General features: G+C 39.3%; 1 protein-coding gene across 4 annotated transcripts in view; it reads left to right on the forward strand.

Moving 5' to 3' along the window:
• Positions 1-14,999, forward strand: part of DNAJC15 (DnaJ heat shock protein family (Hsp40) member C15) — an 84,014-nt gene that overhangs the window by 56,911 nt on the left and 12,104 nt on the right. For 2 of the 4 annotated variants that reach the window (XM_086328849.1, XM_086328852.1), the window contains one exon: positions 75-145. The exons of the other annotated variants lie outside the window; for them this stretch is intronic. In XM_086328849.1, coding sequence (XP_086184975.1) covers positions 75-145 — 71 coding nt within the window. The remainder of the gene's footprint in view (positions 1-74; positions 146-14,999) is intronic. 4 annotated transcript variants of the gene reach the window in all.

A 14,999-nucleotide genomic window follows, 5' to 3' on the forward strand; every position in this document is an offset into this window, starting at 1 on the left:
CTTGAAACTCATATAAACTGTTAATTTATAATCTGTATTTGACGCTATTTGTTATAAGCACTTTCTTTTTACAGCCCATCTGCCAGCAAGGCCAAGATTAGAGCAGCTCACAGGAGAATCATGATTTTGAATCACCCAGATAAAGGTAGGTAAAATTGCTGTTTTTCATAATACGTGAATCAGAATATGCTCTGAATTTCTTTGTTTACTTAAACTCATTATAAATGATAATAGTTAAAATGGAAATTTATGTGTCACACGTGTTGTGATTTTTCTTATAAATAAATGAGCCTTTAGATTGGAGTTCAGTGACTCACAGAAATGATAGATTTATAGTTATCAACTTTTGAGAACTTAGTTCCTGATTTCTATATGTAACTTATCTAACCCCTGTTTGAGGCTCCTAGCATTTTGATGGAAAAGAGAAAGGTGAGTTATGGACTCTTTGATTGTGTAAACTGATTTGGGCATAATGAATTGTATTTGTTTAACCTTACACATAAAAGCACAAGATTTAGAGACTATTCTCTAAATCTCTGCATGTATGTCACACATGATGCTGAGTTTCTTAATTTTATTTTGGAAGGCTCTAAGGCTGAGCCATTTGTTTTTCACTGGCCAGGTTTTTAATGTAAATTTATCTTACAGAAAGACAATTATTATAACTTTAACTACACTACAGCTGCTTGAGAGAGAAAGCCCATATGTTCATTACTGTTTCTGCTCTACAATAACAGATGGTAGAAAGTTACACTGTATTTTAGGAGTCAAAAGGGGGGGGTGGCGGGTTGGGGGGGCAGAGAGTGCAGGGTTTCTTGTATCCTTACAGACTTTTAATTTACGAATTATTTTGAAAAATGTTAAAAGCAAATTTGGGGTTCCTATCCATCCTAACTAACTCCAAAATAAGGCATTCTTTTTCAGCTTTCTCACTTAATTACTTACTATAAAAATTCTTTTCACTAAATATCATCTCCTTTGGTTTTTGCACTTGCTATTCTTTCATGTGAATAAACCAGAGACTAAACTTTGAAAAGAGGTTTTGCTTAAAATTTCTAAACAGCTTCAACGGTTACTCAAAGATCCATTCAACTAATTTACTTTGCATTGTGGGCTTTCAGAGTCATTGACTTAGAAACGAATGTGTTTTAAGGGCCTACTTGAAGCTTTCTGTCTCCTAAACATCTTCCATCCCTTCCAGGTCAAGTGTGTGGCCTTCTCTGATTGATTGCAGGGGGATCAAGCACTTATGTCTTTCAGATGATTGACAAGTTATTGATTGTGTCTACTGGCAAAGAATTAAGCTCTAAAATGTTTCTAAAAGAATATATATTTTTAGATACTTTCAGTTAAAAAAAAGAACGTTTATGTTTGTTATGAGCCAGTAGTGGTTAAAGAATTATTTATTCTGAGATTGTATATTTAAGAGAAGTGGGGCTGTTGGCTCCCCGTAATGTGCTTACTAATATCCTCCAGTATGGTGGCATTGTGGGAGGGAATGGATGCAGAAGTGTTATTCCCCGATTTTTGCCTTCTAGCTAGCAGCATGGGCTTGAACATCCCTTAATCTCTCTAAATGTCAGTGTTATCATCTACAAAATGAATGGATTTTTCACATGCCTTTTTTGGGTATATGATGTAATGTTTTTATGCTGTTGCTGCCAAGTTGCTTCAGTCGTGTCCGACTCTGTGCGACCCCATAGACGGCAGCCCACCAGGCTCCCCCGTCCCTGGGATTCTCCGGGCAAGAACACTGGAGTAGGTTGCCATTTCCTTCTCCAATGCATGAACGTGAAAAGTGAAAGTGAAGTTGTTCAGTCGTGTCCGACTCTTCATGACCCTATGGACTTCAGTCTACCAGGCTCCTCCGTCCATGGGATTTTCCAGGCAAGAGTACTGGAGTGGGCTGCCATTGCCTTCTCCTAATGTTTTTATATACCTGTTTAATTAATGAAGAACCCTATCTCTCTATTTGGATCACATTTTTAACTAAAGAAAGATGCTTTTAATCAACAGTTGTCAATAACAGATGTGTTGACAACTGGAGACATCTTGTCCATATAGCTGCTCATTCAGCCAACATTTTACAACATTTGGAGTTTCAGAGAGTTCTTAGACTTCTTCAAACCCATCCATATACTCATAGTTAAGAATTCCTGCTCTAGTAAAAGTATGATGATTTAAGGAATATTGCAACTACTTGAGGGAAAAGAATTCATGTATGTTGGAGCTGGGAGATAATCATAAATCTGAAAACTGTCCCTTCAAAGGGAAGGTTGTTTTGCTTCATTTTTAAAGGGAAGAAGATAATGGATTTTGTTGTTGTTTATTTTTACAATGGTTTACATATTCTGATTTCTAACTCTAATAGTTTTTTTTTTTTTCAAGGAATATTTATTTATTTATTAGTCTGCACAGAATTTTAGTTGTGGCATTTGGGATCTAATTCTCTGACCAGGGAAGTGTGAGAATGGGCAGGCTTTCCTGGTGGCTCAGACCATAAAGAATCTGCCTACAGTGCAGGAGACCCTGGTGTGATCTCTGTTTCTGGAAGATCCTCTGGAGGAGGGAATGGCTTCCCACTCCAGTATTCTTTCCTAGAGAATCACATGGACAGAGGACCCTGGTAGGCTACAGTCCATGGGGTCTCAAAGATTTGGACACAGCTGAGCAACTAAGCACCTGAGAATCTGCAACTCTCAGTTTGCCTCCTCTTCTTATAATTCTTCACCATATTTGCTTTGGCCAGCTCACCCTTGAGTGTTATATAGGTGGTTAAAAAAACTTGACTTGTCTACCCAGTGCTTCTGAAATTCATGAATATTCTCCCCGCTACCACCCTACCCCAAATGACTTTTCTCTTGGTTTTGCCACCAGCTGGTAAAACAAAAGCTAGAACTTCAAATGTGTGATCTACGATAATTTGTTACATATTTCATTATCACCTTGGGCAGAGAAAGTGACACCAGAAAAATTAGGTGTGGAAATGACTGGAAGTAAGTTTTTTGTAATCAATTTTAAGTGAGCATTCAGATGTACTTTGGTAAAAAGTAAATTTTGCCTTTTCTTTGAGTGAAAAAATGTTAATGCAGTAAAAATGTCTCAGATCTTTGATCTGATGCCTTTAGAATACCTTTTAATTAGATTATAGTTGTAAAAATTACTGGAGAAAAAGGCTAGTTGTTATGAAGTCAGTAGGAGTGGTGTTAGTCACTAAGTTGTGTCCAACTCTTTGTGACCCCGTGGACTGTAGCCCACCAGGCTCTTCTGTCCGTGAAATTCTCCAGGCAGGAATACTGGAGTGGGTAGCCATACCCTTCTCCAGGGGATCTTCCTGACCCAGAGATCAAACCCGGGTCTCCTCCATTGCAGGCAGACTCTTTACCATTTGAGCCACCAAGGAAGCCCATATGAAGTCAGTGAAAGTGAAAGTCACATCCAACTCTTTGCGACCCCATGGACTGTAGCCTTCCAGGCTCCTCTGTCCATCGAATTCTGTAGGCAAGAATACTGGAGTTGGTAGCCATTCCATTCTCCAGGGGATCTTCCCAACCAGGGATTGAACCCAGGTCTTCCACATTGCAGGCAGATTCTTTACCGTCTTGAGCCATCAGGGAAGCCCAAGACAACTGGAGTAGGTAGCCTATCCCTTCTCTAGGGGATCTTCCTGAACCAGGGACTCCTGCATTGCAGGCAGATTCTTTACCAGCTGAGCTACCAGGGAAGCCCCAGGTAACTTGAAATCAGTAGTTTGACATTAATGCCTAACAAAAGTACAAAGGAAAACAGACTAAGTTAACTTTGAAAAACTATGGAACCTCTCATAGACTACCTAATCCGTGCTTCTCAAAGTGTAGTTGGCCTGTTCATTCCAGGCCAGTTTGTTAGCTGTGTGCAAGAAATCAAAAACTAAAATCAATAGTAAGCCTTCAGACATCTTTATAGCCATTTGACATTGTTGTGACATCAAGTATGGGATACCTTTGTGTTTTGTAAAATATTGGTCCACCACAAAGTAGAAGACAATTCTTTAAAGTGCTTCACCATGCAACATCACTTTCAGTCTACCTCAACCTTAAAGGAATCACTATCTTGATGCATAATATCATGGGTTAGCTTTGTGTCTTGAATATCTAGTCATGTGCATCTGGCTGCTTTCGATCAACATTGTCCCTATGGGATTCATCCCTGTTGTAATGTGGAACAATTGTTTGTTCATTCTCATTAATGTAGCAGCCTCAGCAAGGTGTGCACTGTGGACCCCCAGGATTACTCTTTTAGGAATTTACTCTTCCCCTTTTGGTTTTCAGGCCTTCTTTGGGTATACAAAGTAATTATTTTTTGAAATCCATGTGTTGGCTCAGATGGTAAAGAATCTGCCTGTAATGCAGGAGACCTGGGTTTGATCTCAGGGTTGGCAGGATCCCCTGGAGAAGGAAATGGCAACTGACTCCAGTATTCTTACCTGAAGAATTCTGTGGACAGAGGATCCTGGTAGGCTACAGTCCATGGCATCTCAGAGTCAGACCCGATTGAGTAACTATCACACACACATGTATTTTGTAGGAAAGTAACAATTTTCAAACTCTTTGGTCTCAGATCAAAAAGTATATCAATAAAAATGATCAACTAGAGAGATCTATCAGAGAAGGCAATGGCAGCCCACTCCAGTACTCTTGCCTGGAAAACCCCATGTATGGAGGAGCCTGGTAGGCTGCAGTCCATGGGGTCTCGAAGAGTCAGACATGACTGAGCGACTTCACTTTCACTTTCCCTTTCATGCATTGGGGAAGGAAATGGCAACCCACTCCAGTGTTCTTGCCTGGAGAATCCCAGGGACGGGGGAGCCTGGTGGGCTGCCGTCTGTGGGGTCGCACAGAGTCGGACATGACTGAAGCATCCTAGTAGCAGCAGCAGCAGCAGCAGAGAGATCTATGAATTAGAAGAGATTAATTTTCTTCACCTCCAAAATCACTGCAGATGGTGACTGCAACCATGAAATTAAAATATGCTTGCTTGCTCCTTGGAAGAAAATCTATGACAAACCTAGACAGCATATTAAAAAGCAGAGACATTACTTTGCCTACAAAGGTCTGTATAGTCAAAGCTATGGTTTTTCTAATAGTCATGTTTGGATGTGAGAGTTGGACCATAAAGAAGGCTGAGCACTGAAGAACTAATGCTTTCAAACTGTGGTGTTGGAGACGACGAGAGTCCCTTGGACTTCACTGAGAAAAAAAAAAAACAGTCATTCCTAAAGGAAATCAACTCTTAGTATTCATTGGAAGGACTGACGCTGAAGCTGAAACTCCAGTACTTTGGCCACCTGATGGGAAAAGCCAGCTATTGGAAAAGACCCTGATGCTGGAAAAGAGAGAAGGCAGGAGGAGAAGGGGACGACAGAGGATGAGATGGTTGGATGACATCACCAACTCAGTGGATACAAGTTTGAGCAAGCTCTGGAAAATGGTGAAGAACAGGGAAGCCTGGTGTGCTGCAGTCCTTGGGGTCACAAAGAGTTGGACAGGACTGAACAACGACAAAATTTAAATTCAAAAAGGATAAATATAATATTATTTTAGGTCCCTAAAATCAACTGTATAAATATAGGAAAGAGACGTGGCAGTGTTTCACATGAAAGAGAGTCTTATGGGTATTTTTTATCTCAAAGGCTATAATATTCAACAGTGTAAAAGCCACTAAAAATAAGTCAGTGCATTCTTAAGCTGCATTAAAGGGCATACAGTATCTGTATTATAAGACTGAATATTTCCACAAACTTCTGTACTTGTCACTCATTTATTCTAGTATTACTAGCCAGTCAGTTTTGGGGGGTAATTAGGCAGTAAAGGCTAGTATGGAAAATGCTACATGATAAGGGCTTTTAAGGAGATGGATAGAGAGGAGAGCATTTGGAGAGGAGAGAGTTGCAGTATTATTGATAGTCAACCTAAAAATTCTAAGATCACTGACTCAGTGGACATGAGTTTGAGCAAACTTCAGGAGATGGTGATGGACAGGGAAGCCTGGTGTGCTGCAGTCCATGGGTCGTACAGAGTCGGACACGCCTGAGCAACTGAACAATAAATTGGGAGCTGGGCAGTGTTCTAGGCACTGGCACTCAGCAGTGGAAAAAGTGATGTTCAGGCAAAGCAGAAAAGGTCATATGAGATCAAAACCTGTTGGACTAGTTTCTTCTCAGAGGTATAATAGGACGTATTCTTGTAATGTGTAATAGGTAGAACCCTTTAGGACTTCCAACTCTAGGTTTCTGTGATTCTCTAATGATCTGATAAACTGAATCAGACTCTAAGTATTCTTCAGAGCCTTCTGTCTCTGTTTTTTTTTAAATTATATTGAGATATAATTCAAGTGCCATATGATTCATCTACTTAAAGTGTACAGTTCACTCAGTCAGTTCACTTGCTCAGTTGTGTTCGACTTTTTGCGGCACCCCATAGACTGCAGCATGCCAGGCCTCCCTGTCCTTCACCAACTCCCAGAGTCCACCCAAACCCATGTCCATTGAGTCAGTGATGCCATCCAGCCATCACATCCTCTGTCATCCCCTTCTCCTCCTGCCCCCAATCTTTACCAGCATCAGGGTCTTCTCAAACGAGTCAGGTCTTTGCATCAGGTGGCCAAAGTATTGGAGTTTCAGCTTCAGCAATAGCCCTTCCAATGAATATTCAGGACTGATTTCTTTTAGGATGGACTGGTTGGATCTCCTTGCAGTCCAAGGGACTCTCCAGAGTCTTCTCCAACACCACAGTTCAAAAGCATCAATTCTTCGGCACTCAGCTTTCTTTATAGTCCAACTCTCACATCCATACATGACTACTGGAAAAACCGTAGCCTTGACTAGATGGACCTTTGTTGACAAAGTAATGTCTCTGCTTTTTAATATGCTGTCTAGGTTGGTCATAGCTTTTCTTCCAAGGAGCAAGCGTCTTTTAATTTCATGGCTGCAGTCAACATCTGCAGTGATTTTGGAGCCCAGAAAAATAAAGTCTCTCACTGTTTACCCATCTACTTCCCATGAAGTGATGGGACCATATGCCATGATCTTCGTTTTCTGAATGTTGAGCTTTAAGCCAACTTTTTCACTCTCGTCTTTTACTTCCATCAAGAGGCTCTTTAGTTCTTCGCTTTCTGCCATAAGGGTGGTGTCATCTGCATATCCGAGGTTATTGACATTTCTCCCGGCAATCTTGATTCCAGCTTGTGCTTCACACTTCACTAGTCTTGAGTGTATTTATAGATGTGTGCAGCCGTCAGCATAGTCAGTTTTAGAACATTTTCACCCCCTCAGAAGGAACCCTGTCACCCTTTGGCCGCACCCTCACCCCGTCCCCTCCCCTCAGCTCTGTTCCACCGACCTGTATGTTTGGCCTTGTGCCGGCCCCACACAGTCTTGACAACCTTTGCGTTGTAATACGTTTTCATTTTCTGAAGTGTGAGTCCTCTTACTTTATTCTTCTTTTGTAGGATTGTTTTGGGTATTCTGGGTCCCCTGCAGGTGTAGGTGAATTTTAGAATCAGCTTGTCAGTTTTGACAAAGTTGACTGGAATTCTGATAGAGATTTTGTTGAATCTGTGAGTCAGCTTAGGGAGTATTGCCTGAGATCTTAATGTTAAATCTCTTTATCCATGGACATGGGATGATTTTTCATTTACTTAGACCTTTAATTCCTTTCAATAATATTTTGTAGTTCCAAAGTGTTTTATTCTTTTTGATGCTGTTGTGAATAAAATTATGTTCTTAACTTTATTTTTTGATTGTTTAATGTGAATGTATAGGAATATCATTCATTTGTTTTATATCCTTCAGTCTTGCTGAACTTGTTTATTCCAGTAGGTTTTTTTTTTTTTGGTAGGTTCATTCGGATTTTCTAACTATAAGACTATGTCATCTGTGAATAGTTTTATTTCTTCCTTACCAATATGGATGCAATTCATTTCTTTTTCTTACCCATTTTTCCCTGACTTGAATTTCCAGTACAGTATTGAAAAGAAGTTGTAAGAGGGGGCGTTCTTGTCTTGTTTCTGATCTTATGGAAAAGCATCCAGTTGCCTAATAATGGGTATTAGGCGAAGTGTGGTATTATTAACTGTGGGCTGTCCATAGATAACCTTTATCAAATTAGGAAGTTCCTTTCGAGTTATTGAGCCTTTTTATCATGAAATGACGTTGGACTTTGTCAAATGCTTTTTCTGCATCTATTAAGGCTATTATGAGATTTTTGTTTTTTATTCTGTTGATGTAATGAATTACATTAATTGGTTTTTGGCTGTTAAACCAACTTCTCATCCCTGAGAAAAATACCACTTAGTCATGGTGTGCAGATACTTTTAACGTGTTGTTGGATTTAGTTTACTAGTATTCTGTTGCATCTTCTACATTCACATTCATAAGAAATACTGATCTGTAGTTTTCTTGTGATGTCTTTGTTTGGCTTGGTATCAACATAGTATGGGTCTTATAAAACGAGTTAGAAAATTGTTCCTTCCCCCTCCATAAACCATCTGCACCTGGGTTTTCTTTGCATACATTTTTGATTACTGATTCAGTTTCTTTACTTGTAATAGGTCTATCAGATTATTTGTTTCTTCTTGAGACAGTTTTAGTAATTTATGTCCTTTGAGGAATTTGTCTAATTTTGTAGTTTAGGTTATTGAGATTTTTTCTTTTTTAATACAGACATTTACAGCTATAATTGCCTTCTTAGCACTACTTAAATTGTAGTCTATACGTATTTATTTCCCAAATTTGTCCTTGTTAGTGATTTTTAGGGGCTTCCAGGTGGTGCTAGTGGTAAAAACTCATCTGCCAATGCAGGAGACCTCAGAGATGTAGGTTTGATCCTTAGGTAGGGAAGATCCCCTGGAGGAGGGCATGGCACCCGACTCCAGTATACTTGCTTGGAGAATCCCATGGACAGAAGAGCCTGGTGAGCTACAGTCCATAGAATCTCAAAGAGTCAGACACAACTGAAGTGACTTAGCACACATGCACGCGTTGATTTCTAATTTCATTCCGTTGTAGTTGGAGAAGATAATGTATTGCTTCTATCCTTTTAACTTATCGAGCTTTGTTTAATGGCCTAGCATATGATTCCTCCTGGATATTCTGTTGTTAGGTGGGGTGTTCTGTGGATGTCTGTCAGGTCCAGTTGGTTTAAGCATTGTACAAGTCTTCTACTTCCTTGTTGACCTTCTGTCTAGTTCTATCCTTTACTGAAAGTAGGACATTCTTATTGTTGAATTGTCTGTTTCTCTGTTCGTTTTGGTTTCATGTATTTTGATGCTCTGTTAGGAGTGTGTGTGTGTGTGTGTGTGTGTGTGTGTTTATGTGCACACAGGCATGCATGTGCACTCAGTCACTCAGTCTTGTCCAACTGTTTGTGGCCCTATGGACTGTAGTGCACCAGGCTTCTCTGTCCATGAGATTTTCCAAGTGAGAATACTGGCGTGGGTTGCCATTTCCTTCTCCAGGGGATCTTCCTGACCCCGAGACTGAACCCTGTTCTCTTGAGTCTCCTACACTGGCAGGAGGATGCTTTACCACTGCACCACCTGAGTATAATTGTTTTATCTCTTTGTTGTTCAGTCACTCAGTCATGTCAGTCACTCGGTCATGTCCAACTCTCTGCAACCCATGGACTGCAGCATGAAGTCCATGTTATATCTCTAGTAACTTTTTTTGTTATAAAATCTCATATGAGTATAGCCATTCTAGCTTTTCCATAGTTGGTGTTTCATGATACATTTTTTCCCAATTCTTTTATTTGTGATTTTGAATCTAAGGTCTGTCTCAAGACTTGCCTGGTGGTCCAGTGGTTAAGACTTAGTCTTTCCACTGCAAGGGGCACAAATCTGATCCCTGTTCAGGGAGCTAAGATACTGCATGCTGTACAGCACAGCCAAAATAATAAAATTATTTTTATTATTTTATTTGAAATCTGTCTCCTGTAAAAGGACTATTGTTGGATCATGTTGTTTTAATCCAACCTGACAGTGTAATGACTAATTGGATTGTTAATCCATTCACATATGTTATTGATATAGTTTGATTTATGTCTGCATTTGCTTTTTGTTTTCTGTCTCGTGTCTTTTTTGCCCCTCTGTTTTTCTTCCTTTCTGTTTTCTTTTGTACTGAGTGAATATTTTCTAATGTAGTATTTTGATTTTATTACTTCATTATTTTTGAGGGTTTTTTTAAAGTGATTGCTCTAGGATCTAACCATATACATCTTAAGTTTTCAGAATTAGCTTCAGATTTAGACAAGCTTAATTCTTGTACTATATATAGAAATAATACTTCAATACTTCCCCCTTTTATGGTATTATTGTTATACATATAACATCTGCTAATGTCACAAGCCTAACAGTACATTGTTAGAAGCATTACTGTCTCCTGTCATTTTCTCAATCTGTAACACCTTTGCTCTTACAGATCTCCTTTGTGCTATTAATAGCACATATAATATGCATGTATTACATTTCTATATGTTATAGGCCCAATAATATGTTTTATGCATATTATTTTATACCATTACTTTTTCCATCAGCTAAGAGAAAAAACAAAATTAGGCATTTATATTGTCTTTTATAATTACACAGCTATATTACTAGTACTCTTTGTAGATATCAATTTAAATTACCATCTGAGGTCACTTTCTTTTAACCTAAAGAATTTCCTTTATTTATTCTAAAGTGGATCTGTTAACAGTAAATTCTTTCAGTTTTTGCTTATCTAGGATGCTGTTTCACCTTTGTCTCTGAATAACAGCTTTATTGAATAACGGGTCTTGGTCCACAGCTTTTTCTTTAAGGACTGTGATTATGTTATTCCATGGCCTTCCTGTTCTCCATGGTTTCTGCTAAATTAGCCTTTTATCGTATTGGGCTTCCATTATAAGTGACACATTGTCTTTCTTTTACTACTATTAAAAGGTAAACTGAGGCATATTAAAAATTTTAAGAGTCTATTTGAGCAAAAATTGACTTGAATTTGGCAGCACCAAACTGGAAGTGGTGAGGAGCCCTCTAGAGGAAAGACTTCCATGGAAGAGGCAGAGCAAACAAGGAGTTACTTGATTGGCTATAGCATAAGAATTTGCTTTACTTGGAAAGTCCTAGTTGGCTCTGTGTGATTAGTTGTGCTTGGGTTTTAATCTCTTAATGTTGAGAGACTTATTGGCTTAGGGTTTAGTTTGATTATATAGTCTCCTAAGGCACTAAAGCCACCTCAATCTAATGGCATTTCTGTTTATTTAATTTAATGATACCTTCCATATTTTCTCCTTGTCTTCGACTTTTAGCATTTTTTTATGGTGTGTGTTTTAGGTCTTATTAGATTAATCCTACTTAGAGTTTGAGATTCTTGGGTATGTAGGTTATTGTTTTTCAATAACCTTGGAACGTTTTTAGCTACTATTTCTTTAAAGACTTTTCCCCCTCCTTTCCTCTCCTGGTACTCCCATTTCATATGATTTATGGATTTCACGATGTCCTACATTTCTCTGAGGTTACGGTTTTTTCCCCTTCATTCCCTTTTCTCTCTGATGTCAGCTTACATACTATCAATCACTGTATCTTCAAGTTCACTAGTTCTGTCTTATGCCAGTTCAGATCTTCTCTTGAGCCCTTCTAGTAAGTTTTTAAAAACTTTTAGTTCTGTGAATGTATGGTTCTGTGAATGTATAACGTAAAATTTTAGTTCTGTGAATGTATAATGGCTATTTTGGAATCGTTTCCCATAAATCCAACGTTTGGTCACTCTCACAGGTAGTTTCATGGCTTTTTTCATGATGTATACATGGGTCGTACTGCCGTACTTGCCTGCTCCTTCACATGCCTTGAAATACTTTGTTAGAAGCTGAATATATTAGATTATATATTATACCAGCTCTGGTCCGCCACCCTTTCACTGATGATGAAAGCTTGTTATTGTTGTTTGTTTATTTGTTTAGTAACTGGCTGGATTCTTTTAGTGAAGTAGCCTAAGGCCTTCTCAGAATGCCTTTCCTGTTTGGAACCACCATGCCTTGAGGACTAGGAAAAGAGTTTTCAAGGTCCCAGTATTTATTCTAAGGGAGCCAGGCCCAGGGTAGAGCTTCTGATCCACTTTCCTGTGCCTGAGCCTCAGCACTGGGGATCTGGGGGCCGGAAGTGAAATATACAGGTCCACCCAGCCCTTCCCAGAACGAGTCCTCTGTGCCGGAGCTGGGGAGGGAGGGAGCCCTGTGTTCTGACTGCAGCAGTCCAGTGTGGAGTCTCTGCCTTGCTGAGTGGAGAGGGGGAAAGGAACGAGTTATTTCCCACAGACTCCTGCCTCTCTTACTGAATTTTCATACTTCAATTCTTTTTTATTTTTGTTTTGAAGACCGTTTCTAGAGGCTTCCAGTGGTTGGGAGTTTATTATATAGTATTGACCAGTTGCATTGGGAAGTGGGTCAGTGGAACTCCTCATTCTGGAAGTCAGTCTCCTATATGCTGCTTCATGATTTTAACATCTTTCTTTTAAGAAGGGTGGGTGAACTTTAAGAACCCTTCAAATCAGCAGATGGCAATGCTTTTTACTTCAGTCTTACAGACTTGGGATGTAGAAATTCATGTTTTAATCAGAGTTAAGTGTAAGTAAATAAGTGTTAGTTGCTCAGTCATGCCTGACTCATTGCGACTCATGGACTGCAGCCCACCAGGCTCCTCTGTCCATGAGATTTTCCAGGCAAGGATACTGGAGGGGGTTGCCATTTCCTTCTCCAGGGTATCTTCCCAACCCAGGGATTGAACCTGGGTTTCCTGCACTGCAGGCAGATTCTTTACCAACTGAGCTACAGAGGAAGCCTAAGAAATATGTAAATCTGTATAAAGAAGACCCAAGGATAAAAGAGAACTTAATCTTCAAGTTGGTGTATTTTCTATGAAACTCACATTAGTAATAACTTATACAGCCATACCTCAAAGATACTGGATTCAGTTCCAAACCACCCCAATAAAACAAATACTGCAATAAAGCAAGTCACACAGACATTTTGGTTTCCCAACACATAGAAAAATTATGTTTTTACTATACTGTTGTCTGTTAAGTGTGAAATAGCATTATGCTTAAAAAACAGTGTGTACAATGAAATAATTTACTCAGTTATAAAAAAGAACACATTTGAGTCAGCTCTAATGAGGTGGATGAAACTGGAGCCTATTATACTGAGTGAAGTAAGTCAGAAAGAAAAATACCAATACAGTACATTAATGCATATATATCATATTTAGAAAGATGATAATGACAACCCTATATGCAAGACAGCAAAAGAGACACAGACATAAAGAACAGACTTTTGGACTCTGTGGGAGAAGGTGAGGGTGGGATGATTTGAGAGAATAGCTTTGAAACATGTATATTACCATATGTGAAACAGATGACCAGTCCAAGGTCGATGCATGAAACAGGGCGCTCGACAACCCAGGGGGATGGGACGGGGAGGGAGCTGGGAGGGGGGTTCGGGACGGGGAAACGCGTGTACACCTGTGGCTGAGTGAATATATGGCAAAGACCACCACAATAAAGTAATTAGCCTCCAATTAAAATAAGTAAATTGTAAAAAACTGTATATACATACTGTAATTAAAAAATAAACCTGCTATAAAAATGGCACCAATAGACTTACTTGACACAGGGTTGCCACAGACCTTCAATTTGTAAAAACTCAGTATCTGCAAAGTGCAATAAATCAAAGTCTGATCAGATAAGGCCTGCCTGTACCTAACCTGGCAGCAGTTGCTAGTTGTAGACTATTTGCTTATTTTCTCTTGTGCTGGTTAGGATTTTTTTTTTACCCAGATGTTTTTCAGATGTTTCTTTCTAGAGATGTTTATCCACTCCTAACACATTTGTTTGTTCTATTTTCTGTCTCTCTGGAGTGATTTTACTTTAGTGAAACTGGTCCTTGATGCAAGAAGATAAGGGAATGGTGATTCACCACTTCCTTCTCCCCATCAGGGACACACGTCTCAAGTCCCTGCTGTGTACTCAGCGAGATCTAAGGCATGATTTCTCTTCAAGATATGTACTATCTAATGAGTAGATAAGCATATATTAATATTTTAAAAGTAAACCACAAGGTGTGATTTTACAATCTTCCCAAGAAGGAAAGGGCTTCTCAGGTGGCACAGTGGTAAAGAACCCATCTGCTGATGCAGGAGATGAGAGATGCGAGTTCGATCCCTGGGTTGGGAGGACCCCTAGAGGAAGGCATGGCAACCCACTCCAGTATTCTTGCCTGGGGAATCCCATGGACTGAGGAGAATGGTGGGCTATTGTCCATAGGGTCAGTCTCCAAGTGACTTAGCACACTCAGGAAGGAAGAGGACCCAGGATGGAGTTACAGGCTTGAAGAAAGTAGAAAGGGTTTACAACAACCAAATGTTTAACATGGTAGAAATTTAATAAACAAATAATTATGTAACCAAACTGAGAGACAGCATGGTATGGTAACCTTCCTGGGAGTCCTGACCCTACCTCATTTTAACTCTGTGGCTAGGGTTGGGCAAGTAACTAAACTTCTTTGTGATTCAGTCTCTTTAGGTAAGGAAAATAAGAACTGAGCAACTACAAAGGATAGTTGGATGAACGAAAGGAAATAATACATTTGAATAATGCCTAATTACTATCCTCATCACTATGGTCTTCATCACAGGTTTTCTGAGCCCCAGTGATTTCTGGATAGTATTAATTGGTAGTATCATCAGACTTCACGGAGGTCAACATATCTCTAGTGTTTAATAAAGTTTTAAAAACTTAAATATACCTTCATAAAAGTACACAGCTCATTAAATATACAGCTCGATGCATTATCGTGAAGTGAATCCATTTACGTAGCCAGTACCCAGATTATGACAGAAAACAACAAAATTCTGTAAAGCAGTTATCCTTCAATTAAAAAATATATTAATGAAAAAAAAAATTGCACAAAGCTTTCTCCTCATGTACATTT

The sequence above is a fragment of the Bos grunniens genome, chromosome 12, assembly GCF_055505025.1.
Source record: "Bos grunniens cultivar Pamir isolate PY7600 chromosome 12, Bosgru_T2T1.0, whole genome shotgun sequence".
In the NCBI taxonomy this organism is placed as follows: Eukaryota; Metazoa; Chordata; class Mammalia; order Artiodactyla; family Bovidae; genus Bos; species Bos grunniens.